This window comes from Rana temporaria, chromosome 3 (assembly GCF_905171775.1).
Source record: "Rana temporaria chromosome 3, aRanTem1.1, whole genome shotgun sequence".
NCBI lineage: Eukaryota > Metazoa > Chordata > Amphibia > Anura > Ranidae > Rana > Rana temporaria.
Window position 1 is genome coordinate 148,074,626 of NC_053491.1, and position 26,466 is coordinate 148,101,091.

Here is a 26,466-nt window from a genome sequence, read left to right on the forward strand (position 1 = left end):
CATTGTCCTGCATGAAAATCATGTTTTTCTTGAAGGATGCAGACTTCTTCCTGTACCACTGCTTGAAGAAGGTGTCTTCCAGAAACTGGCAGTTGGACTGGGAGTTGAGCTTGACTCCATCCTCAACCCGAAAAGGCCCCACAAGCTCATCTTTGATGATACCAGCCCAAACCAGTACTCCACCTCCACCTTGCTGGCGTCTGAGTCGGACTGGAGCTCTCTGCCCTTTACCAATCCAGCCACAGGGTCCATCCATCTGGCCCATCAAGACTCACTCTCATTTCATTAGTCCATAAAACCTTAGAAAAATCAGTCTTGAGATATTTCTTGGCCCAGTCTTGACGTTTCAGCTTGTGTGTCTTGTTCAGTGGTCGTCGTCTTTCAGCCTTTCTTACTTTGGCCATGCCTCTGAGTATTGCACACCTTGTGCTTTTGGGCACTCCAGTGATGTTGCAGCTCTGAAATATGGCCAAACTGGTGGCAAGTGGCATCTTGGCAGCTGCACGCTTGACTTTTCTCAGTTCATGGGCAGTTATTTTGCGCCTTGGTTTTTCCACACGCTTCTTGCGACCCTGTTGACTATTTTTGAATGAAACGCTTGATTGTTCGATGATCACGCTTCAGAAGCTTTGCAATTTTAAGAGTGCTGCATCCCTCTGCAAGATATCTCACTATTTTTGACTTTTCTGAGCCTGTCAAGTCCTTCTTTTGACCCATTTTGCCAAAGGAAAGGAAGTTGACTAATAATTATGCACACCTTATATAGGGTGTTGATGTCATTAGACCACACACCTTCTCATTACAGAGATGCACATCACCTAATATGCTTAATTGGTAGTAGGCTTTCGAGCCTATACAGCTTGGAGTAAGACAACATGCATAAAGAGGATGATGTGGTCAAAATACTAATTTGCCTAATAATTCTGCACTCCCTGTAAAGCCTTTTTACTAGCGATTTAAATCAGGTTTGAAATCGTGTGTTTTTAATTAAATCCACCCTGGCAGGCAATTAGTTGCATTCACTTATCAAAGAAAAATGTACTAGTGGTCCCATTCGAGGGGAGTTAAAGTGGAATTTCCATCCCCAAAATTTTTTTTCATTATTGTGCTCATTAGACCTAAAAAAGTAAAATAAAAAAATAAGATTTTTTACTCATCTGGAAATGCCTGTTGCTATGCGGTCCCACAAAAAAGGGATTTTTAATACAGCTTACCTGTAAAATCCTTTTCTTGGAGTACATCACGGGACACAGAGCGGCATATTCATTACTATATGGGTTATATGGAGTACCTTCAGGTGTTGACACTGGCAATCTCAAACAGGAAATGCCCCTCCCTATATAACCCCCTCCCATAGGAGGAGTACCTCAGTTTTGTAGCAAGCAGTATGCCTCCCAAAATGGTCCCCAAAAAGAGGGGTGGGAGCTCTGTGTCCCGTTATGTACTCCAAGAAAAGGATTTTACAGGTAAGCTGTATTAAAAATCCCTTTTTCTTTATCGTACATCACGGGACACAGAGCGGCATATTCATTACTATATGGGATGTCCCAAAGCAATGCTCACAATGAGGGGAGGGAGAACATCTCCAAGACAAAAGGATTTAATTTAGAGAAATACTCAAATCATAATAAATCCAACTTAGTTGAGAAAAATAATCTTAAATTTTAAATTTAACTCAAAAAAGAGGAGCCCCCGGAATCCGAGGGTCTCAAACTGCAGCCTGCAGCACTGCCTGCCCAAAGGCTGTATCAGACTTCCTTCTTACGTCCAACTGGTAGAATTTTGTAAACGTGTGGACAGAAGACCAGGTTGCCGCCTTGCAAACTTGAGCCATAGAGATCTGGTGGTGTGCTGCCCAGGAGGCGCCCATGGCCCTAGTAGAATGAGCCTTTAATGATACTGGAGGAGGCAACCCTTTCAAGCCGTAGGCCTGAGTGATTAATTGCTTAATCCACCTAGAAATGGTGGACTTTGCAGCTGCCTGCCCCTTCTTGGGCCCATCCGGTAATATGAACAGCACATCTGTTTTCCGGATCTTCTTTGTAGCTTTAAGATAGGCCTTCATGGCCCTGACGATATCCAAGGTATGCAGCAACCCTTCCTTTCTGGAAGTAGGTTTAGGGAAGAAGGATGGTAATACCAAATCCTGGTTCAAATGAAAACTGGATATAACCTTCGGTAGGAAGGAAGGATGAGGGCGGAGAACGACCTTGTCCTTATGAAAAATAAGATATGGTTCCTTACAGGATAAGGCCGCCAGTTCCGATACTCTTCTTGCGGAAACTATGGCGACCAAAAATACTAACTTCCTTGTCAGTAAAACCAAAGGAATTTCAGCCAACGGCTCAAACGGTTGTTTCTGTAAACTTGACAGAACAAGGTTTAAATCCCACGGGCAAAGCAGGGATTTAACTGGAGGTTTAATACGTAAGACCCCTTGAAGGAAGGTCTTAACCAGCGAGTGGGTGGCCAGCGGCCGCTGAAACCACACTGACAGAGCAGAAATCTGTCCTTTGATTGTGCTTAATGCCAATCCTTTATCCACTCCTAGCTGGAGAAAACTTAATACTCTATCGATGGTAAATTTGCGAGAAAGCCATCGCTTGGACTCACACCAGCCTACATAGGCCTTCCAGACCCTGTAATAAATCACCCTAGAGACCGGTTTCCTGGCTCTGATTAGGGTAGAGATTACTTTCTGAGACAGACCTCTACCCCTGAGAATCAGGGATTCAGCTTCCAGGCCGTCAAATATAGATGCCGTAAGGCAGGGTGGAGGATCGGACCTTGCGATAGCAGGTCTGGCCGTAGAGGAAGAGTCCAAGGGTCTCCCACTACCATCCTTAAGATTAGTGAGTACCATGCCCTTCTGGGCCATGCTGGAGCTACCAGGATGACTGGTATGTGCTCCACCCGGATCCTGCGCAGCAGGCGGGGTAGTAACTGGAGCGGGGGAAACGCATAAAGAAGTTTGAACCGATGCCAAGGGCAAACCAACGCATCGGTTCCGCAGGCCATCGGATCCCTTGAGCGGGACATGAACCTGTCTAGCTTCTTGTTGAGTCTCGATGCCATGATATCCACGTCCGGCACTCCCCATCTTTGGCAGAGTGCTTGAAAGATTTGTAGATGCAGAGACCATTCCCCCGGCAAAAGAGTCTGGCGGCTTAAGAAGTCCGCCTGAAAGTTGTCCACTCCTGGAATGAATATTGCCGATATGCAGGGCACATGAGCCTCTGCCCATAGGAGAATCAAGCTCACCTCTCTCTGAGCGGCTTGACTCCTGGTTCCCCCTTGGTGATTTATGTATGCCACGGGCGTGGCATTGTCGGATTGAATTCTCACCGGGAACCCCTGCAATTTTGACGTCCAAGCCCTGAGGGCTAGTCGAGCAGCTCTGAGCTCCAAGATGTTGATGGGCAACTGCTTCTCTGGCGTTGCCCAAGTACCTTGGCGAGTGCAACCATCCAAAATTGCTCCCCAGCCCGTCAGGCTGGCGTCTGTGGTCACTATCTTCCAAGCCACTGGGCTGAAAGACTTCCCCTTCAGTAGATTCTGAGGGTCTAACCACCAACACAGACTTTGTCGGACTCTTGATGAGAGCGGCAACGGGATATCCAAGGCCTGTGGCCTTCTGCTCCATGCTGACAGGATGGCTGCCTGCAGGATGCGAGTGTGGCTCTGGGCGTATGGTACCGCCTCGAATGTGGCCACCATCTTGCCTAGTAACCTCATACATAGGCGAATAGTCGGTTCCTTCTTGCTTAGAACCAGTAGAATTAATTCCTTGATGGCTTTGACCTTCCTCAGAGGTAGAAACACTCTTTGTTGTTCTGTGTCTAATCTCATGCCGAGATATTCCAACTGCCTTGTGGGCAGGAAAGCTGACTTTTCTCGATTTAGGACCCAGCCGAACTTCTCGAGGTATTGGACCGTGAGGGCCACTGCTCGCTCCAAGCCGGGAGACGAGTGATCTATGACTAGGAGGTCGTCCAGGTATGCTAGGATCGTGACCCCTTGGATCCTTAGTTTGGCTAGGATTGGAGCTAGGACCTTCGTGAACACCCGGGGGGCCGTAGCCAACCCGAAGGGAAGCGCCACGAATTGGAAGGGACGCGAAGCCACCATGAAGCGTAGATATTTTTGATGTGGCTGATAAATTGGAAGATGAAGGTAGGCATCCTTTATGTCTATGGACGCCATGAAGTCGTCCTTTTGGAGTGTGGTAGCTGCTGACCGCACGGATTCCATCCGAAATGAGCGGATCTTTAGGTATGTATTTACCATCTTTAGGTCCAAAATTGGCCTGACATCTCCATTGGACTTCGGGATGATGAATAGGTTGGAGTAGAAACCTAGCCCCTGTTCCAGGACTGGTACCTCTACTATTACTTCCTGGGAAAGTAGATGATTTAATGCCGACATTAATGCGGCTCCTTTCTCCGGATCGTTTGGAATCCTCGACTCCTGGAAATGAAGAGGAGGAAACCTTAGGAAATCTAATTTGTAGCCCGTGGCCACGGAAGACCGTACCCACTCGTCGGGAATGCTGGCTTCCCAAACCTCTGAAAAGAGTCGCAGCCTTCCCCCCACCTTCGTGGGTGGGGGCGTCCCTTCATAAGGTCGGCTTGGGGGCTGGTTTTGCTGGTTTGCGAACCCACTGCTTTCTGCCTCTAGCAGCCTGTCCTTGTGATTTGCTGTTGAAGCCGAAGTTTGCTTTCGCAGGAGGCCGTCGATACTGTTTGGCATTAGAGGGCCCCTGCCCAGGGGAGTACTGTCGTTTAAACGCAGGCCCCTGAAACTTCCTCTTAGTTGGCAAGAGAGTAGTTTTGCCATTTGAAATGGTTTGAATGTATTTATCTAGGTCTTCTCCGAAGAGTCATCCTCCATGGAAGGGGAACCCTACCAGGAGCTTCTTGCATGGGGGCTCGGCCTCCCAGCTTTTTAACCATAAGAGTCTTCTCATATGGATAAGGGATAACGATAAACGTGACGCTTGCTGGATAGAATCCTTAATTGCGTCTACTGTAAAACATATGGCCCTAGGGACATCCGAAAATTCTTCTGCCTGCTGGGCAGGAATAAGTTTAAGCATCTGCTTAACTTGATCCGATAATGCTTGAGCAACCCCAATCGCAGCCACGGCTGGCTGTACTACTGCCCCTGCAGTAGTGAAGGAGTTCTTAAGTAGTGCTTCCAAGCGTTTATCAACTGGATCCTTGAATACCTGTATGTTTTCTACAGGGCATGTTAATGATTTGTTAATACATGAGATGGCTGCGTCCACTGCAGGAGTAGCCCATTTCTTGGAAAATTTATCTTCCATAGGATATAGGGCAGAGAATCTTTTAGGTGGTAAGAAGATTTTATCTGGCTTGTTCCAATCTTGGAACAAAACTCCCTCTAGTAGAGGGTGGATCGGAAATACTGCATTGCTTTGAGGCGCCCTCAGTGAGCCCAAAGCTGAAACCGTAGACACCTGGAGATCTGGTACTGGCAAGTTGAATGCATTATGGACCAAGTCCGTTAAGGCTTGAATCCACCAGCTCTCCCCTTGGGAGACTGCTCCAGACTCCTCTGTATCCGGATCTTCGATCCCTGAACCTACTTGGTCCTTGTCCAAGAGGTCGTCCAATTCCCATGAGGAAAGGACCTCCTCTTCTGAGGGTCCGCGCTCGGGCGACGGAGATCTAATCCGTTTACTGCCCCGCATAGCTGTGGCTATCATTTTTCCCATTCTTTTCTCCATCTCTCTTAAAGAGGTGAGTAATACCTTGTCCGTGACCATCTTAGGGTTGGACTGACCCGCGCCAGCTCCAGCCCCAGATCCCGATGGCCCCAAGGCTCCCTGTGGGGAAAGCAGCGGCATAACTTTGTCCGAGACCTCAGACTCTCTGGGGGAATCCCCACCTCTTGTACCCTCTGACCCGGATGCCATGGTACAATACCGAGGTACACCTGCTACCTATTGGTATTTGGAACTATAAAAGTTAATTGCCCAAACACCTGTTTGGGGGATAAAAAATGCTTTCACTCCCCTAGATGACTTATCTTTTTTTATTTTTTTTTTTTTTTTTTTCGTTTTTGTTTCAAATCCAGGAAAGAAAAAACATTCTGTCCCCCTGAGTAGTATTGCAAAGAAAAACTATGAGATGGAAAAGAAACAGCCTATTTCTAGGCTTGAAAAACAGTCTTCTGAAGACTGCAATATCCTTTCTGGCCACTGTGTGTCCTCGGCGCCCCGTGCTGCCGCTCTGGTCTTTCTTCCCCAGTTCCAAAGTATTGAATGGAACAAACAAGGAAGGGCCGCCCCTTCCTTAAGCCACTGACCCGCCCTTCCCCCCCCAGGCCCTGAGGAGGAAGACTGAATGGAGCATCGCCTGGAGGCTTGCAGGTAAGCACAGCTCTCTGACACACATATATACTTTTATATCACACAGGCCCCACTCAATGCTTTTCCAACACTACAAGGGAGGTCACATCTTATGGGGAATAATACATATAGAGCCATCCTATCTTTATGATATGTGACTAGTTTGCCAGATGCAGTGCATAACTTTAGGCATGTCCCCTGTGACCCCCCAGAAAAAAACCTGCTAAGAACCAAGTTCCGCAAGTTTTCCCCTCACTTACCTGCTCCATGCCGCAGGACTTTGCCAAGCAAGAGGCCCAATCTTCCCCCATCTCCGTGGGGATGTCTAGACCTTCAGGCCCTGGGTTCCTATGAAGGATCCACTGTCCTGGGCCCATATAGCACCCTGGCAACAGAAAACATTAGGCACCCAAAGGTTTCTAAGTTCTGGGCCCAGGGTCCAGCTCTCTAAAAAGAAAAGCATTATGGGCTATACCCCAAGGGTTTGGGGTCCGGTTACTGACCACTTTAGCGCTGAGGCTTTTTTGGACAGAACCGGTAGCTCACCTAATCCCAAGGATGCGGAGGCAAGCTAAACCATGACTAACACCTAAGACACTGGCGTAAAAACTGAGGTACTCCTCCTATGGGAGGGGGTTATATAGGGAGGGGCATTTCCTGTTTGAGATTGCCAGTGTCAACACCTGAAGGTACTCCATATAACCCATATAGTAATGAATATGCCGCTCTGTGTCCCGTGATGTACGATAAAGAAATCTGCCTTTGAAATCACCTAGGATTCTGACATCTCCCTCTAATGCTCCTGGGAAATGTGTGTCGTCATTTCCCAGGATGCAGTGCACTGTCCAATTATCACTCCCCATCCAAGACTTCCAGGAAGTGCTTGTGGGCTTCACAATGCCCACAAGCAAAATGACAACGGTGTAGACATAGTTTTATAAACTATCTTTTTGAATAACTATGCGGATCGGCAGCGGATTGTAAAATAGTAAGTGACCGGATTTATATTATAAAAACACATGATGAAAGGACATACATTTAAAAAATGCTAATTGTGGTTGGAACTCCGCTTTAATCATTAGATTAACTCCTCCCAAACACTAACAGTCACATATGAATCTAAATTTTTGTCCGAACTTTGCTGAACTGGCCAAATTTTGATCCATTTATGGCAGATTAAGGCTGGGCAGATCTAGGCACAAGAAGGAACAGAAAATCTTCCTACCAAACTACAGCGCAGCAGCATGAAACTGGCCTAAGGGGGGATTTTTTCTACTGACCCCAAGTGTAGAAAGCATTTTGACCATCACACTAATGTACAGTGAGCTCTAGTAATTATTAGCTTGGGTTCCCCCGAGACCACAAAGGGATTTCAAGGGTCCCTCTATGTTTAAAAGATTCAGAAATGCTCAACAGGAATATCATGCGTTTTGAAAATCTCATTCCATTTTCTTTGTGGGAAAGGGGGTGGCAGAAAATCTTATAAGTGAGATGAATACAAGAGGCACTCCTCATCACAGTCCCTAAATCAAGCATGCATTGTAAGCAATATGTAAACTGGCTATATAATTTGATATTACCAAAACAGAGCACATGTGACCACGAAAAATGTACCAGGCTCTCTAATCTGAGAAATCTATCCAAACTTGCATACAGTAAAAAAGATGCAGGAAAAATATAAACCTCCACTGCCGTTTGGTAATGTCTGGTATGCTTTGAAATTTAAGTTTTTAAATGCTACACTGTAGCCATTAGATTTATCACTGTCGCTGCTGTAAATTATTCATTAATCATTACCATAATGTATGACTACTGCATAACAATACAATCCTCTAGGGACAGATATAGTTAATGAGTCAGTTCCTCCCACTTTGTGTATATTTAGCTGCCTGGAATGATAGAATATATCCGTCTACCTGGCAACCCTGCTGTGCTATACTCAAGCGACTCAGAAGAAGGATTACCCAGACAGAACCTCATTGGATCAGAAACACCTACATTCACCATCATTTTAAAAGGTTAATTTATATCTGGGGGCTGACAAAAGCAACTTGTCTTTAACCCTCCAAAAGCATTAAAACATCAAATGATTACATAATTATATGGTGTTACTTAAAGCTCAACGCCATCTTTTGACATACTTTATATAGTTTGTTTGGGCCAGCTTGGCATGTCCCTCACTATATGAGGCTGCTGGATGTGGGGTATAAACAGTATGTAGCTAAAGCTACTGGAGAGGCGACCCCTGGTCAAGGGGTCTATTAGCACCTTCAGCTACTGGAGAGACGACCCCTGGTCACGGTGTCTATTAGCACCTTCAGCTACTGGAGAGGCGACCCCTGGTCACGGTGTCTATTAGCACCTTCAGCTACTGGAGAGACGACCCCTGGTCACGTTGTCTATTAGCACCTTCAGCTACTGGAGAGACGACCCCTGGTCACGTTGTCTACTAGCACCTTCAGCTACTGGAGAGACGACCCCTGGTCACGTTGTCTATTAGCACCTTCAGCTACTGGAGAGACGACCCCTGGTCACGGTGTCTATTAGCACCTTCAACTACTGGAGAGGCGACCCCTGGTCACGGTGTCTTCAGCCTGGTTTTTGCAAAGACAGTCAGGATGATTGCACACCTCTCAGGAAGAGAGCTCAGGGCTCACACTTGAGAACAGCTCCACCCTACAAGCAGATGGCCTGGTGTAGGAGTCGGAGGGCTTTCAGGTGGAGACGGCTCCACGAGAGAGAGACTGGCGAGTCTCTGGGAGTCCAAGGCTGCAGGTGGCAGTCTTAGACCCCTTTCACACTGAGGAGTTTTTCATGCAGTATAGCGCTAAAAATAGCACCTGAATACCGCCGGAAAAACTCCTGCCCAGCATTCTCAATGTGAAAGCCACCGGGCTTTCACACTGAGGGGATGCGCTGGAGAGAAAAAAAATCTCCTGCAAGCAGCATCTTTGGAGCGGTGAGAGGAGCGGTGTGTATACCGCTCCTTCCCATTTAAAACAATGGGAAACCGCGGTATTAACCCTTTTTCGGCCGCTAGCGGGGGTTAATACCGCACCGCTAGCAGCCGAATCCCACGGCAATTCCGATGGCATAGCGCACACAGAATGGTGCCAAACTTCAGTACTTAAAAATCTCCATAGGCGACGCTTCCATATTTTTTTTTACAGGTTACCAGTTTAGAGTTAGAGGAGGTCTAGTGCCAGATTGGTTGCTCGTGCTCTAACGCACGCGGCCATACCTCACATGTGTAGTTTGAACGGCGTTTACATATGTGGGTGGGACTTGCATGCGTGTTCGCTTTTGAGTGCGAGCTACCGGGGACAGAGGCGTTTTAAATGTATTTTTATATTGAATTTTTTTATTTTTGCACCTTTTTTGATCACTTTTATTCCTATTACAAGGAATTTAAACATTCCTTGCAATTGTAATATATATCGTGACAGAACCACTTTATGGAGAGATGCCGGGTCAATAAGACCCCGCATCTCCTCCAGGCTGGAAAGCATGAGATCGTGAAAAAAAAAATCAACTGATCTCATGCTCATCTGGGAACCCAGGCGTGACATCATAACGTTGCGCCCAGGCATCTGACTGTCCAAGAGATGACTGGTGACCATCTGTTCACCAAAAATCTCTATGCTTCTCATCCGGCCGATTGTTTCTCTGGGTCCCCGATGGCACGCAAGAGCCCAGAGAAGCACCGGATGGTGGCGGGAGGGGGGCGTCCCCTCCTGTCACCTATAAGAAAGATCAAGCGGTGTAACAGCCGCTATGATCATTCTTATGGTGCACAGAAACGCCGGCTGAAAATAGTGGTATCAGAATGATGCCTGTAGCTGCAGGAATCATTTAGATATCCCCACTGAAAGTCCAGGACGTCATATGACATCCTTGGGCGGGAAGTGCTTAAAACTGCTACACCCTATAAAAAAAAAAAAAAAGAAAAGAAGGATAGAGAGATATAGATATACACACACACACACACACACACACACACACGTAAATATATATATATATAAATAATATTACAATATTACAGTAAATGCATACATCTCTAGAGTGTAATCACCCAGGATTGTCACACTACATACAGCACTGTGTTCCAGGTTTGAGCCAAGACCAGTCTCATACCCAAAACACAGTAAAGTCTATATCCGAAGGGCGCTCAGCCACTTAAAAAAAAAAAAGTTAGAAATAAATTGATTTGCATTTTAATGAGTAAAATAAGTATTTGACACCTTCCCAAAACATGACTTAGTACTTAGTGGCAAAACCCTTGTTGGCAATCAGAGGCCAGACATTTCTTGTAGTTGGCAACCAGGTTTGCACACATCTCAGGAGGGATTTTGTCCCACTCCTCTTTGTAGATCTTCTCAAAAGTCATTAGGGTTTTGAGTCTGACGTTCTTGTAGCCCATTCCAACCTTATGCGGGTCTACAATCTTGTCCCTGACATCTTTAGACAGCTCTTTGGTCTTGGCAATGGTGTAGAGATTGATCGATTGCTTCTGTGGACAGGTGTCTAATATACAGGTAACAAGCTGAGATTAGGAGCACTCACATTGAGAGTGCCCCCAATCTCAGCTTGTAACCTGTATATTAGAAACCAGAGAGCTAGAAATCTTGCAGATTGGCAGGGAATCAAATACTTATTTCACTCATTAAAATGCAAATCAAGTTATTTTTTTGAAATGCGTTTTTTCAGGATATTTTTGTTGTCATTCTGTCTCTTACTGTTAAAATAAAGCTACCATTAAAAATGATAGACTGATCATTTGTCAGTGGGCAAACGTATAAAAATCAGTAGTGGATCAAATACATTTTCCCCTTGCTGTATGTCTTAGGGTGTATTGTGAGCCAGGCAGCACAGCCAAGAACATCATCTCTACTTGCAGTAGCAGCATATTTTGGCCAAGAACGCACTCCAGTCCACTGAGAGAACTATGAAGGAGTGGCAACATATTGATGACGCTTCTGCGCACACTGCTTCACCTGCTGTCAGCACAACAGCACTATTGGCACAGCCTGATCTGAATTGCCTGCCACACTGTACAGTTCAAAACGACTCATACTATTTTTTTAGGTGATAAGGGTCAGCATTTTGTATTATTCCAACACTTTTACATCATCAAGAGACATAGTTTCAATGCCATTCAAAGAGCATTTCTGTTCACCAATTTTCCCATGGTAAATTCCAATATGCACAGGGAGTTAAAATCTCAGTGCACTTTAAACGCAGATTTTAACCCCTGACTGTATTATAAATAAAGCACATACACATCTTATGGATTTATACTTCTATTAAGCCAGTTCTTACAGCCTTTCCGGGCAGCAGAGCCAGGTTGATGACAAGATGATTACTCTAAAGTTAAATCGTTTAATGGGTACATACCTTCATTTATAAGCGTATTCTTTATATATCCCAGGAGTTCAGAAAAAATATAGATGAAAAATAAATGTGTAGGCCTATAAACAAAATCCCGGCTGCTATAGCAGTGGTTGTGCCACACATATTGGCCATCACCATGCACGCTGGTCTGAGAGCAATAATTATAGGGCCAGCACTTATGCTCATCTCTGACAAATGACCTGCAAAGACTTTTAAAGCATTGTCAAAAGACAATTTTAGGTATCCTAGTTTGTTGCCGTTTCACAGCCACCCATAACGACATTCAGTATTAATTTACTCATTTTATATCTTATCAAAAAATATGTATTGTGTATATATTAACCTCCTTACAACCGCACGCCGTCAAATGACGGCGGGCGGAATCCCCTGTTGTTCTGACAGGACGTCATATGACGTCCTGTCATTAGAAGCTGCTAGGGGGCGGCGCGTGCACTCGTCGCGTTACTGGGAACACAGTGCGCGTGCCCGGCGGGCGCCGGCCACCTGCGATTGCCCAGTAACTGAGCAGGGACGTGGAGCTCTGTGTGTAAACACAGAGCTCCACGTCCTGTCAGGGAGAGGAGACCGATCTGTGTCCCTTGTACATAAGGACACAGATCGGTCACCTCCCCCAGTCACCCCCCTCCCCCCACAGTTAGAACACTGACTAGGCTACACATTTAACCCCTTCCCCGCCCCCTAGTGGTTAACCCCTTCCCTGCCAGTCACATTTATACAGTAATCAATGCATATTTATAGCACTGTTCACTGTATAAATGTGAATGGTCCCAAAAATGTGTCAAAAGTGTCCGATGTGTCCGCTATAATGTCGCAGTCCCGAAAAAAATAAAAATAAACGCAGATCACCGCCATTCCTAGTAAAAAATAAATTAAAAAAAAATCATAATTATGTCCCCCTATTTTGTAGGCAATATAACAAACCAGTCACTATACGGTTATTGCGTTTTTTTTTTACCAAAAATATGTAGAAGAATACGTATCGGCCTAAAACGGAGATAACAAAAAAATGAAAAAAAAAATGGGATATTTATTATAGCAAAAAGTAAAAAAGTGTTTTTTTTTTTCAAAATTTACGCTCTTTTTTTGTTTATAGCGCAAAAACTAAAAACCGCACAGGCAATCAAATACCACCAAAAGAAAGCTCTATTTGTGGGGAAAAAAAGGACGTCAATTTTGTTTGGGAGCCACGTCGCACAACTGCGCAATTGTCAGTTAAAGTGACGCAGTGCCGGAAGCTAAAATTTAGTCTGGGCAGGAAGGGGGTGTATGTGCACAGTAGGCAAGTGGTTAAAATCTACTTACAGTACGTGTATTTTCCACCGAAAATCTGAATTTAAATAAACCATTGTACGGCATACGGCATACCAAAAAAGCTATAGGTGTGATCATTTTATTCTCCAGGGTCTCTGCTTTCACAAAATGTAATACTGTGCAAAAAGTTTAAGGCAGGTGTGATGGAATGATTTGGTTTTGGCACCAAAATTTCCATAAATGTAGGGTACACTTGGCCGAAAACTGAAAATTAGTTTTAAAAAAAATATTATACAATAAATAAATAAATAAATAAATATAAATATATATATATATATATATATATATATATATATATATATATATATATATATATATATATATATTTGTATTATATGCAACTTTTTATTTAATATAATACATTTTAATAAATTTATTGTTGGCACCTTTACCGCAAGAAAAATGTATCCCTTTAAATGCTGTCTGCACACTGGTCTGTTGGGCTTCCATTGCGGTGTTAAAAATCCTGCTTGCTGCATTTTGGGTCAGAAAAAACGCACATCACATTTCAAATTCATGGAAAACGCACCGTGTTAAGTATTTAATGCATTTTTTGAGGCACATGACCTGAAAGACACAAATTGTGGTTGTTCTGACTCCGATTGTTGTGAAGCGATTTATCCCTTGAGAGACCTCTATGCCTGGCCTGTATAAGCAGATATAATCACTGGAGGACAATCCTCATCAGATAGCTTGAACTCACCAAGAACCAATTCTATTCGTAATGGTGCTTTTATTCCGAACGTCGTGTTACAGCAGATGACGGGATACAACAGATGAATAGGTTGTGGTACTTATGTGGTCAAAAGATATTGTCTGTAGCTTACTATGAAGAATACATGTGCCCTGCTACATGTGGCCTGTTAGCTTCAGCCATGACAGAGGAAATACAATCTCAGGAAGAAGGGTGGAGCATTACATAGAAAGGAAGTATGTCATACATCAGAGAAAGGAACATGGAACAAGTGCATTACCACAAAAGGTCACTAGATGGCAGCATGTGAACTAAATATAACGTCCATATAAAAATGGTTGGGTAAACAATATATACAAATTCTATTGGGGCAGCACATTGATAAAATCATGGTAAAATCATGTGCGCTTTCAGTGCCATTATGGGCACCTTTTTCAAAATATTTGGCCAAAATGTTTTAGCTGCCAAAATTTCGGTGCATCTCTACTCAAATCCTGTCTCTTCATGTAAGGCCAAAAAAACCTAATGCAGCAGAGGAGACACATGCTTACTTCCCAAGATGTCCAGCAGTGCCATCAGCACAGAACTGGTGGGAAACAGGTATACCCATCTACTGTCCAGAAGTCTGGCCAAAAGTGGTCTCCATGGAAATATTGCCACCAAAAAGCCATACCTCTAATGTGGAAACAATGCTAAGCAACTCAACTATGCACGAAAACATAGAAACTGGGGAGCAGAAAAATGGCAGCAGGTGCTGGACGGATGAGTGAGAATTTGAAATATCTGGCTTTAGCAGGAGGCAGTTTGTTCACCAAAGGGCTGGAGAGCAGTACAATAATGACTGTCTGCAGGCAACTGCATAGTTGCCAACATTGTAAAATAAATAAATAAATATAGGGACACTACCTGTAGGCGGAGTCTTATTATAATTAGGGGACAAAAGCAAAACCCCAGGATTTTAAATTGGAATGGCCTTTGATCAGGACAAGGGTCCCAAGATCTGGATTGTCCTGGGAAAAACTCTGGAATGTTGGCAAGTACAGGCATACCCCGCTTTAAGTACACTCACTTTACATACACTCGCGAGTAAGGACATACCTGTGAGTGTATGTAAAGTGGCTCTCAAGCTAAAGCTGCAGCTGAGTAATCCGTGCACGGATAGTTCAGATTCCCTGCTACTTGGAAAAACACTCCCTGACACCCCTACTACAGTCCCTGACACCCCTTCTATAGTCCCTGACACCCCTCTACAGCCCCTGACACCCCCACTACAGCCCCTGACACCCCAGAAGTGAAGAAAGGTATTGCTTCACTTTAAGTACATTTTCGTTTTACATACATGCTCTGGTCCCATTGTGTACTTAAAAGTGGGGTATACCTGTATGCAACAGCGAAGCATGGTGGAGGTTCCTTGCAAGTTTGAGGCTGCATTTCTGCAAATAATATTGGAAGATTTGGTCAAGATAGTATTGGTACTTGTACTTGGTCTTAAAAAAGTGGTATCGGGACAACCCTAAAGTCCAGTAAAGGGACACTGTCAAAATGCAAAAAAAAAAAAAAAAAAAAAAAAAAAACACACACAAAAACAACACTTTTGAAGTTTACAATTTTGTGTTGAACCGCATTCATATCTGTCTTGGGCTGCAGGTTGGACAACCCCGATTTAAACCATTTGCTCAATAGCAATATGGCAAATTGAATATATTGAGGTCAATATACTAAAGGATTTGAGAACTTTCACATAGCGAAATAAAGATTTGCTTCATTTATCCAATCATGTGAAAAGTAAACCCCTATTTACACAAGTATGTTACATTTGATATAAAATATTTTTTTTTTGTTATAAGACGGGAACAGGATTCTGGTTTCACAGACACAGAACTTCTCAAACAAATGCTGTTGGATACAATGGGAATGTAGATACCATTGTTGTATTCAATTGCCAGTTTGAACAGTCTATTGTCTCTATTTTACCTGCAGGTAAAATTAAGATCTCCTAAACGGTTTAGGAGATAGATATTCAACCTTCATGCAGCCGCTGTGGCACATGCGCAATAAAAGGTCCGGCGAATCATGTTAGAACCGAGAGGGGAAAATGTCAGCTCCCTCAGTGTTGAACGAGATGCGATGCGGGGGCTTCGTTCAAACGCAAGTGATTCATAATGAGCTAGTATGCGACTAGCTCATTATGACTTTGCCTTACAGTTTTGTTTGTTTTGTTTTGTTTTTTTGCCTGTATACAACCGCTTTAACACCAAAAGGCTCATCTATACTAGCCAAGAAGAAAGATAACCGATTTCCAAAACAACTGCCAACCGAGTCCTCGTCGTCAATAGAGATCATGAACATACAGTAACCAGGGTTAAGTAACTTTGCATATTTCTACTGTTACAGACCATAGTTTCTGCTTATTTGCCAAATATCTTGCTATAGATATCTGTCAGCCTTGTATTGTAGTTCTAAATGTAATAGTTTTGTATGTACAGCATTTCTGTATAGTAAAAGCACATTTACACACTGCAAAGGTCTCAGCTTCCTTGTTTATACCACAAAGTAACCTTGCTAGAAAGACACAAGCAAAACAATAACTGAAGTGACAATTCACACAATTTATTGTGCAAGCATTCTCAAATCCTTTAGTAAATCAGCCTGATCGTGTTATAGATTAAATGCAAGTCATTTTTACTGTGAATTAAACAAAGATTATATCACAGTCCAGCAATCATCAACAAACATCTGTAAGGGTTCATAATCATTTTGCTACAACGTGTCTGTCATTAAATTAAACTCTTCTGGTCCTTAGGGATATTGATTTCCTGGGACCTCCAACACTGGACATTTTAAAAGAATTTTCCTAGGCAGCTGGCTGATTTATTACAATACTTGAAAGGAAATTAGACAAGTGACCTGCTATCAATCAGTCCAATCAATACGGGTTCATAAGAAGTTCAGAGGTTACAGAGAAAACAAAAATCAACCTGTTATATATACACAGACATCTGTTGACTTAAAGGGGTTGTAAAGACAAAAATATTTTCCTCTTAAAATTAAAGTCTGACAGTAGCTGATAAAGTAAAAAGTAATGTTTTGCATTATAACTAGTTTGATACCTGTTGAAATCGATCTGTTTTATTCACCTCCGTCACTCCTGAATCATTATTCTCACTGACTTCCTGGTTTGCGGTGCGCATTCATTCTTCCTACATCACGGGCCTAATGGGAACTACAGTTCCCATTAGGCTTAGCCTCCATGCCTGTGGGGCATAAGAGAGCATCTTCACGCAGGGCTGTAGTCATAGGGAGGGGGTGAGCACATTCTGCTTTCCACCATGCAAAACGGCTCAGATGCTGGTGGAAAGCAAGAAGAGGAGAGACAGGAAATGGCATTTCAAACCTGGATTACTGTATTTTGGAGGTCAAAAGGAAAAACGAGGTAAGTGATATTTAAATGCTCTAGCTTACAGCAATCAATTGATCTAATAAAAAACAAACCTTTAGTGTTCCTTTAAAGCAGTATTAAACCCAACACCAATAATGTAATATATTGCAGCTTATCAATAGATATGGTGACTACATCTATTTTCTTTCGTTTGTAGGCTTTTTCCCCCCATTTTTATAAATCTGGTAATCTGGGCAGTAATAAAACATCTTTATTAGTCAGACACAACTCTGGTGAAATGAGAATTGGGGGCACAGCAGACAGCAGCATGGTGAGTCTGGGGGGGGGGGGGAGAGAGAATGTTAAATGTATTAAAAGATTTAGAACCAGGGCAAGGATTTTTGACACCCTAGGCAAAACCTAATTTTTCCGCCCACCCCCCCCCCCCCTTGGATCCACCCTTATTCAATGCCCATATGTAGCACCCATCAAATGCAGCCTCACCAGCGCCCATCAATGAATTGCTTGCTTCAATTCATTCGGGAGTCGGGACACGGACACAGTCCTCTGCCGCCGCTGCGCCTATGACACTATGTGCGAACAGAGCGGCAGCTGCCTGCTGATGCTGAGACCTAGTAGCTTTCTGCAGAGAGAAGAGATTGGAACACCAGTGGCCAGGCGCCCTAGGCAGCTACCTAGTTTGCCTAGTAGTAGAACCAGCCCTGTTTAGAACCACTAACAAACTGAAGCTAAACTGAAGCACACACTTTATCATCAGAGCAAACAATTATTTTCCTTTTGGGATAAAAGTTTTCCATGAATAGATAAAAGCTAATCATTTTAAAATTACCCCTGCTAGTGGTTTGTCTCATCCATGGAAACTAGGGATGTTCCGATACCGATACTAGTATCGGTACCGATACCAAGCATTTCCCAGAGTACTTGTACTCGGGGGAAATGCTCCGATGCCTCACACGATACCTGGGCAGTCAGGTTGATCGGTGCGGCAGGGGAGTTGCAAGTCTTCGCCGCGCTGTCCCCTCCCCCCCCTGCTCTGTGTGCTGCCTTCTCCCCCCTCCCCCATGCTCCGCCTTCTCCCCCCCTCCGTGCTCCGTGTGCTGCCTTATCCTTCTCCCCCCCCGTGCTCCGTGTGCTGCCCCCTCCGTGCCGTCTTCTCCCCCCCCTCCCCCGTGCGCTGCTGCCTTATCCTTCTCCCCCCCCCCCCGTGCTCCGTGTGCTGCCCCCTCCGTGCCGTCTTCTCCCCCCCCTCCCCCATGCTCCGTGTGCTGCTGCCTTATCCTTGCCCCCCCCCCCCCGTGCTCCGTGTGCTGCCCCCTCCGTGTTGTCTTCTCCCCCCCCTCCCCTGTGCTGCTGCCTTATCCTTCTACCCCCTCCCCGTGCTCCGTGTGCTGCCCCCTCCGTGCCGTCTTCTCTCCCCCTCCGTGCCGGAGGTAGGAGCCGCTAAATCCGGCTCCTAATTTTCCGAATGGACAGTCAGCGATCACTGACTCTGTCCATTCACATAACTGAGCATCGTAACCTGTGTTTACGATGCTTCAGTTTATGAATGGAGGAACCTTCTCCATTCATTTTAGCTGAGGCTGCAGAGAAAGGGACTTGGGAATCTGTGTCCTTAGTCCCTTTCTCTGTCTCAAAGAGGAGATGTCAGAGGTCTGTTAAGACCCCTGATATCTCTCCAAAGACCCCCAACAGGGCTGATTTAAAAAAAAAAAAATTGCAATTAATAAAAAAAACACACTGATAATCCCCCCCTTAAAAAAATAATTGTAAAAAAATAAAATAAAAATAAAATAATATTAAATACTGCCACTGTCACATGACATTAAAAAAAAAAGTATCGGTATTCGGTATCGGCGAGTACTTGAAAAAAAGTATCGGTACTTGTACTCGGTCTCAAAAAAGTGGTATCGGGACAACCCTAATGGAAACTGATACATTCTGCTGGAGAGCCTGTGCGGTGAAAAACAAAAGACATGCTGTCTGGATCACCAGATGAAAAACAAGAAAGCATAAAAAAGATGACCAACATAAACCATTATACCAAAGAATTGTTAGGCTGAAATATAATAAATGTTTGGGTTTAATACTGTTTTAACACAGTTCAAAGATAGATAATATTGAGCAAATATTGGATGTCAAACTAAAAACATTGGGCCAGATTCACAGAAGAGATACACCGTCGTATCTCTTGTCGTATCTATGCGGCCGATTCATAGAATCAGTTACGCATAGATAGACCTAAGATCCGACAGGTGTAATTGACTTACACCGTCGGATCTTAGGCTGCAATACTTCGGCCGCTGCTGGGCGGAGTTCGCGTCGTTTTCCAGCGTCGGGTATGCAAATGAGCTTTTACGGCGATCCACGAAGGTTTTCGCGTTCGTTACGTCGTCGCTAGTAATTTTTTCCCCATCGCAAAGTTAAGCATGCTTTTACATGGCTTAACTTTAGACGAGCCATGTTAAAGTATGGCCGTCGTTCCCGCGTCGAATTTCAATTTTTTTTTTTTTGCGTAAGACGTCCGGGAATACGAAAGTACGTTACGCACGTCGCCGTTCAAAAAAATGACGTCACTTCGCGCAAAGCACGGCGGGAATTTCAAAACGGAGCATGCGCAGTACGTCCGGCGTGGGAGCGCGCCTAATTTAAATGGTACACGCCCCATTTGAATTAGGCGGGCTTGCGCCGGACGTCTTTACGATACACCGCCGCAAGTTTACAGGTAAGTGCTTTGTGAATCAGGCACTTACGCTGAAAACTTGCGGCGGTGTAACGTAAAGACGATACGTTACACCGCCGGAGTTTTCTGTGAATCTGGCCCATTGTATGTCTCAATCCTTTTTCGAAGGAAAAAAGAAAGAAAAAGAAGGACAGATTATACCAGGTCAACTTCGACTTACATGTTAAATTAGGGGTTCTTTCACCTGGCCAATTACATGCAGCCAATGGATTCCAGTAGCAAGTATCAGTGGATTCTTGCAGTTGCAATGACCAGGGCTTTCGAATAGCAGCAGCTACTCAGCCTATTTAATGACAGGCTGACAGTGGCTGCCACTGTTTGCAAGTAGCCACACACAGAGCAGTTAGGGATAAATGCAGGCTCAGATATCATCCCACCCCCTGCATTCGCACCACAGGAGAAGGCTACAGAGAGTGGCGTCACGAGCTATGACATATAAATTTGATGTAGGGCCAATTCACACATGCCCAGTATGTTACAGCTTGTTACTACACATGCATCAAACTGCCTTGTGTTACAGTATTTGTGAACACACAACTACTAAAAGTCATTCTTACAAGGATAAATTAAGTCCTGCTGGAAGCCACTGACAATCATCAGAGGTGTGTCACTTAAAAAGAGTACGGAAGATAAAAGGCAAATCATCCTGAATACCCAAACAGCAACTCAAAAGAAATCAGAGAAGGGCTGGGTAACAGGCTTGGCACCCAACCGACTATAGTACGTTTCCTCCTTCACTGATTGGCACTGATAAGGCGGCACCAATGAGGTGGCTCTGATGAGAACTAACAGGCAGAACTGGTAGGTGACACCGATATGCAGCACTGATGGGCATTGATAGGTGACACTGATGGGTACTTATGGGTGGCACTGCTGGGCACTTATGTCAGGCACTGAGACTGCACCGATAGGCATCACTGGTGGCACTGTCAGGAATTTGTTTGCCACTGACCGGCAGCTGCCTGGGCACCGATTGGCAGCTGCCTGGTGGTCTAGGGTGGCATACCTAGTGGTCCAGTGTGGTGGCCTTCCCTGGTGGTCCATTGCGGCATCCTGGTGGTGCTGGGTGGGGCATCTGAATGATGATGAACATTTCAGCAAGACAATGATCCCAAACACAAAGCCAAATAAACTCTCAAATGGTTTCAAAGAAAGGAAATAAAGCTGCTAGAATGGCCCAGCCAATCATCTGACTTGAATCCAATAGAAATTCTATGGAAAGACCTAAACATCAGAGTTCATAGAAAAGGCCACGGAACCTTCAAGATTTGAAGACTGTGTGGAAGAATGGGCCAAAAATCACACCTGAGCAATGCATGCGAAAAGTTTTCTCCATACAGGAGGCGTCTTAAAGCTGCCATTACCAACAGATGATTTTGTACCAAGAATTATATACGTTTCAGTTACCGGTAGTATGTACAATACTTTTTCCGTGTCATTCTGGTGACTTAATGTCCGCAGCAATATCGCAGTCCCACTATAACTGGCTGATCTCGGCCATTACTAGTATAAAATAAATAAAAATTCCATAAAATATCCCATAGTTTGCATATGCTCCAACGTTCACATAAACCAATCAATATACGCTTATTGGAATTTTACCAACAACAAGTAGCAGAATACATACTGGCCTAAATTTATGAAGAATTTCATTTTTTATTGAATATGTTTTATAGCAGAAAGTAAAACATTGTTTGTTTTTTTTCTCTCAAAATTGGTCTTTTTTTTTTGTTTATAGCGCAAAAAGTCAAAAATGCAGAGATGATCAAATACCACCCAAAGAAATCTATTTATGGGGAAAATAAATACAAATTTTATTTGGGTACATGTTCGCACAATCGTGCAATTGTCAGTTAACCACTTCACGACCGCCCACATTACATTAACGTAATTATTTTGATGTCAAATACCACTGTTATGGCAGCAGCTAGCTGTCATAACCCCGGTATCCTTTAGTACTGTGGACGATTCTTTTTCAGATAAAAGTGATCCCAGCGGTGGATTGCAACAAGATCACTTTTAGAGGTGCCCCCTTCCCGCTGGTCTCCGAGCTCACCAAAACCATTGGTAAGCCCAGAGCTGATCCGATCCCCGAGACACCTGGACAGGAAGCCGAGTGAGGGCAAGATAGGCCCCACTCTGCTCTATGCTCTTATAGGACCTGAGTGACGCCTGATGTCACTTCCGCCTCTTGGGCTTAAAGCAGAGGTTCCATTAAAAAAAAAAAAAAAAAAAAAACTAAAAGTCAGCAGCTACTAACACTGGAGCTGCTGAAATGGTCAGGGGCTGAAGTGGTTAACCACTTCCATACCAGGCACTTACGCAGCTTCCTGCCCAAGCCAATTTTTAGCTTTCTGCACTGTCGCACTTTGAATGACAATTGCGCGGTCATGCTACACTGTACCCAAACAATTTTTTTATCATTTTGTTCCCACAAATAGAGATTTCTTTTGGTGGTATTTGATCACCTCTGCGATTTTTATTTTTTGTGCAACAACTCAAAAAAGACCGAAAATTTGGAAAAAAAATCAAGTTTTTATTTTTTTCTGTTAATTTTTTTGTAAATAAGTATGTTTTCTTTCATACGGGCACCGATGAGGTGGCACTGATGGGCAACGATGAGGCAGCACTGATGGGCACTCATAGGTGGACACTGGGCATGGATGGGCACTGATGGACACTAAGGGGTGGCACTGATGGACACTGAGGGGAGGCACTGATGGACACTGAGGGGAGGCACTGATGGACACTGAGGGGAGGCACTGATGGACACTGAGGGGAGGCACTGATGGACACTGAGGGGAGGCACTGAAGGACACTGAGGGGAGGCACTGAAGGACACTGAGGGGAGGCACTTGTTTATTTACAATTTTTTCAATTAGTGCCCATGTTGCCAGTCAGTGCCCATTTGTGGGCACTGATTGGCATCTATTGTGCATATGTTTTACATGTGGATGGCCATGAGGGATGTACCTGGCCATCCACATGTTTCCTCCAATCCCTGGTGGTCCTGGCGGCTTCCCTGTGGTCTAGTGTGGGCAACCGAGGGGGGGGGGGGGCTGCGCTGATAAACAATCAGCGTGAACCCCCCTCGTCAGGAGAGCCGCCGATCGGCTCTCCTCTACTCGTGTCTATCAGACGTGAGTGTGGAAGAGCCGATCAACGGCTCTTCCTGTTTACATTGTGATCAGCCGTGATTGGACACGACTGATCACATGGTAAAGAGCCTCCGCCGGAGGCTCTTTACCGAGATCAAAGATGCAGGGTGTCAGATTGACACCCCGCACCACCAATCGCCACGCTGACGGGCGCGCGCCGGCATGAAATCCTGCAGGACGTCAATTGTCCATTGACCGGGCGGGAAGTGGTTAAAACATGACATGTTAGGTATCTATTTACTTGATGTACCATCATCTTTCACATACAAAAAACTTGGCTGGCTAACTTTACCTTTATTTTTTTTCTTCTTTCTTTCAACAAAGTGTATTTAAAAAAAAAAAATGTGTTTGAAAAACCGATGTGCAAATACCGTGTGACATAAAATATTGCAACAATCGCCATTTTATTCTCTAGGGTCTCTGAGAAAAAAAATATATATACACACACACACACAAATGTTTGGAGGTTCCAAGTAATTTTCGAGCAAAAAATACTAATTTAAAGTTGCAGAAAAGGCTTGGTTAAAGTAACCGCAAACAATGGCCAGGTCAGGAAGGGGGATAAATCTTCCAGAGGGTTAAAGCTACAAAAAAAAAAAACACACAACAACAACAACAAAGGCTCCTGTACACACATGGATGTGGATGGAACATAATGAGTGTTTAGTAATATCCAGTAACTATCACACACTCAGTACTGCTGACTATACAGATGTAAAGTAAAAGGAAACAAAGTAGCGAGTGGGGGGGGGGGAATGATACATACAATGAGGATACAATGTTTGTCTATCAGCTGAGGACAGGACGGTCATAGTACAGAGTGGGGGGTGATGATACAATGTCTATCAGCTGAGGACAGGACAGTTCTCATAGCACAGAGTGGGGGGTAATGATACAATGTTTGTCTATCAGCTGAGGACAGGACGGTCATAGTACAGAGTGGGGGGTGATGATACAATGTCTATCAGCTGAGGACAGGACAGTTCTCGTGGCACAGAATGGAGGAAACAAGAATGGGGCCCACACAGCTGTCCTCCCTGTATATACAGAATATAACATACTGTATACATAATACACAGCCCCGGGCGGGCGGGCCCATCCCCCACACACTCACCGGCTCGGCTCCGCTCTCTCCGCGGCCTCACTTCCCTCCAGGAGAAGAGCCCGAGTCCCGAGTCCAGGGTCACCTCACAGCTGTGACTTCTCACGGCCAGCACGGAGCACAGCACCGGAGGAGAAGCGGCGGGCTGCAAGGTCTCCATCGTGTCACAGCACCGTGCCGGTAATGTCATACCCCTCCGGTCCCCGGACCTCCTCCGTACATCACTCACATGTCCCCCCCTCTACTCTCTCTACTCAGCTAGCGGTCCGCCACTGCCATTGTCTATTCGGGCAGCTTCGGAAACTCCGCCCTCCGCGTCACCACGTATGGAAATGAGTCGCGGAAGAGGCCGAGCGACCGACACAGTGCAGCGTGAGGGGGGAGCAGTGTGGGCACACCACAGCTATTGCCAGCATGGCAGGGGAACAGTGTGGGCACAGCTATGGCCAGCATGGCAGAGGGGCAGGAGCTGAGCTCACCTAACAACACACTCACAGAGCTGGGAGCTCTCATTAGTTCTGCCTGAGGGCACAAAAAAAAATATATATATATATATATATATATATATATATATATATATATATATATATATATATATATATATATATATATATATATTTTAAAGGGACAGTGTAAAAATAAAAAAATATTTTAAAGCGCCCTGTCCCCAGAAGCGAACGCATATGTGAGCAGCGCCCGCATATGTAAACAATGTTTACCATACATGTGAGGTATCGCCGCGATCATTAATGCGAGAGCAATAATTCTGGCACAAGATCGCTTCTGTACCTCAAAATGGTAACCTGTAGAATTTTTTAAACATCGCCTATGGAGATTTTTAAGGGTCAAAGTTTGACACCATTCCACGAGCAGGGAGCAATTTTGAAGCGTGACATGTTGGGTATCAATTTACCCTGCGTAACATTATCTTTCACTATATATATAGAAACAAATTGGGCTAACTTTACTTATTTATTATTTATTATTTTTGAGTTTAAAAAAGTGTATTTTTCCATGAAAATTGCGTTTGTAAGACTGCGGCGCAAATATGGTGTGACATGAAGTATTGCAACGACCGCCATTTTAGGGTGTCTTAAATAAATATATATAATGTTTGGGGGTTCTAAGTAATTTTCTAGCAAACAAAAAAATATTAAAATTTCTAAACACCATGTAAAAAAATAGGCTTCACACTACAGCGACTTGGGATCCGACTTGTCAGACTTCAAGTCGCTCCAAGTCGCTTGACATAAGAAATTCCATTCTAGTTAATGAGAGCCGTCTTAACCACTTGAGACCCGCGTGTAGACGAAAGACGTCCACAGCGCGGCTCTCAAGTGCCGAGTGGACGTCCCTGGACATCCTGTTGTTTACATTCCCCGTGCGTGCAGCTGGGGGCGCGCAGCGGGGAAACACTGTGCCTGGCACATCGCTGGGAAGCCAATGCGCGTGCCTGGCGGCCGCGACGTGCGCCAGGTACCCGCGATCGGCGGTGACAGCAGGAACGTAGAGCTCTGTGTGTAAACGCAGAGCTCCACGTCCTGTCAGGGAGAGAGGAGACCGATGCTGTGTCTCTTGTACATAGGGACACAGCATCGGTCACCTCCCCCAGTCAGTCCCTTCCCCCCACACAGTTAGAACACACCCGGGATACACAATTAACCCCTTCCTCACCCCCTAGTGTTAACCCCCAGTCACATTTATACAGTAATCAGTGCATTTTTATAGCACTGATCGCTGTATAAATGTGAATAGTCCCAAAATTGTGTCAAAAGTGTCCGATACATCCGCCGCAATATCGCAGGCCTGACAAAAAAATCGCAGATCGCCGCCATTACTAGTAAAAAAAAAAAATCATAAATCTATCTCCTGTTTTGTAGGCGCTATAACTTTTGCGCAAACCAATCAATATACGCTTATTGCGATTTTTTTTTAACAAAAATATGTAGAAGAATACATATCGGCCTAAACCGAGGGAAATTTATTTATTTTTTTTAAAAAATTGGGATATTATTATATCAAAAAGTAAAAAATATTATGGGTTTTTTTTTCAAAATTTTCTGTCTTTTTATGTTTATAGCGCAAAAAATAAAAATCGCAGAGATGATCAAATACCACCAAAAAAAACTCCATTTGTGGGAAAAAAAATGATAAAAATATAATTTGGGTACAGTGTTGTATGACCGTGCAATTGTCATTCAAAATGCGTCAGCGCTGAAAGCTGAAAATTGGTCTGGGCACGAAGGGGGTTTAAATGCCCAGTAATGAAGTGGTTA

General features: G+C 44.4%; 1 protein-coding gene across 2 annotated transcripts in view; it reads right to left on the reverse strand.

Annotated features, from left to right (window-relative positions):
• CERK (ceramide kinase) overlaps positions 1-24,500 on the reverse strand; it is a 102,799-nt gene extending 78,299 nt beyond the window's left edge. For both annotated transcript variants that reach the window (XM_040343644.1, XM_040343643.1), the window contains exon 1: positions 24,203-24,500. In XM_040343644.1, the coding sequence (XP_040199578.1) occupies positions 24,203-24,380 (178 nt within the window). In that variant the 5' untranslated portion in view covers positions 24,381-24,500. The remainder of the gene's footprint in view (positions 1-24,202) is intronic.
• Positions 24,501-26,466: the final 1,966 nt, after the last annotated feature.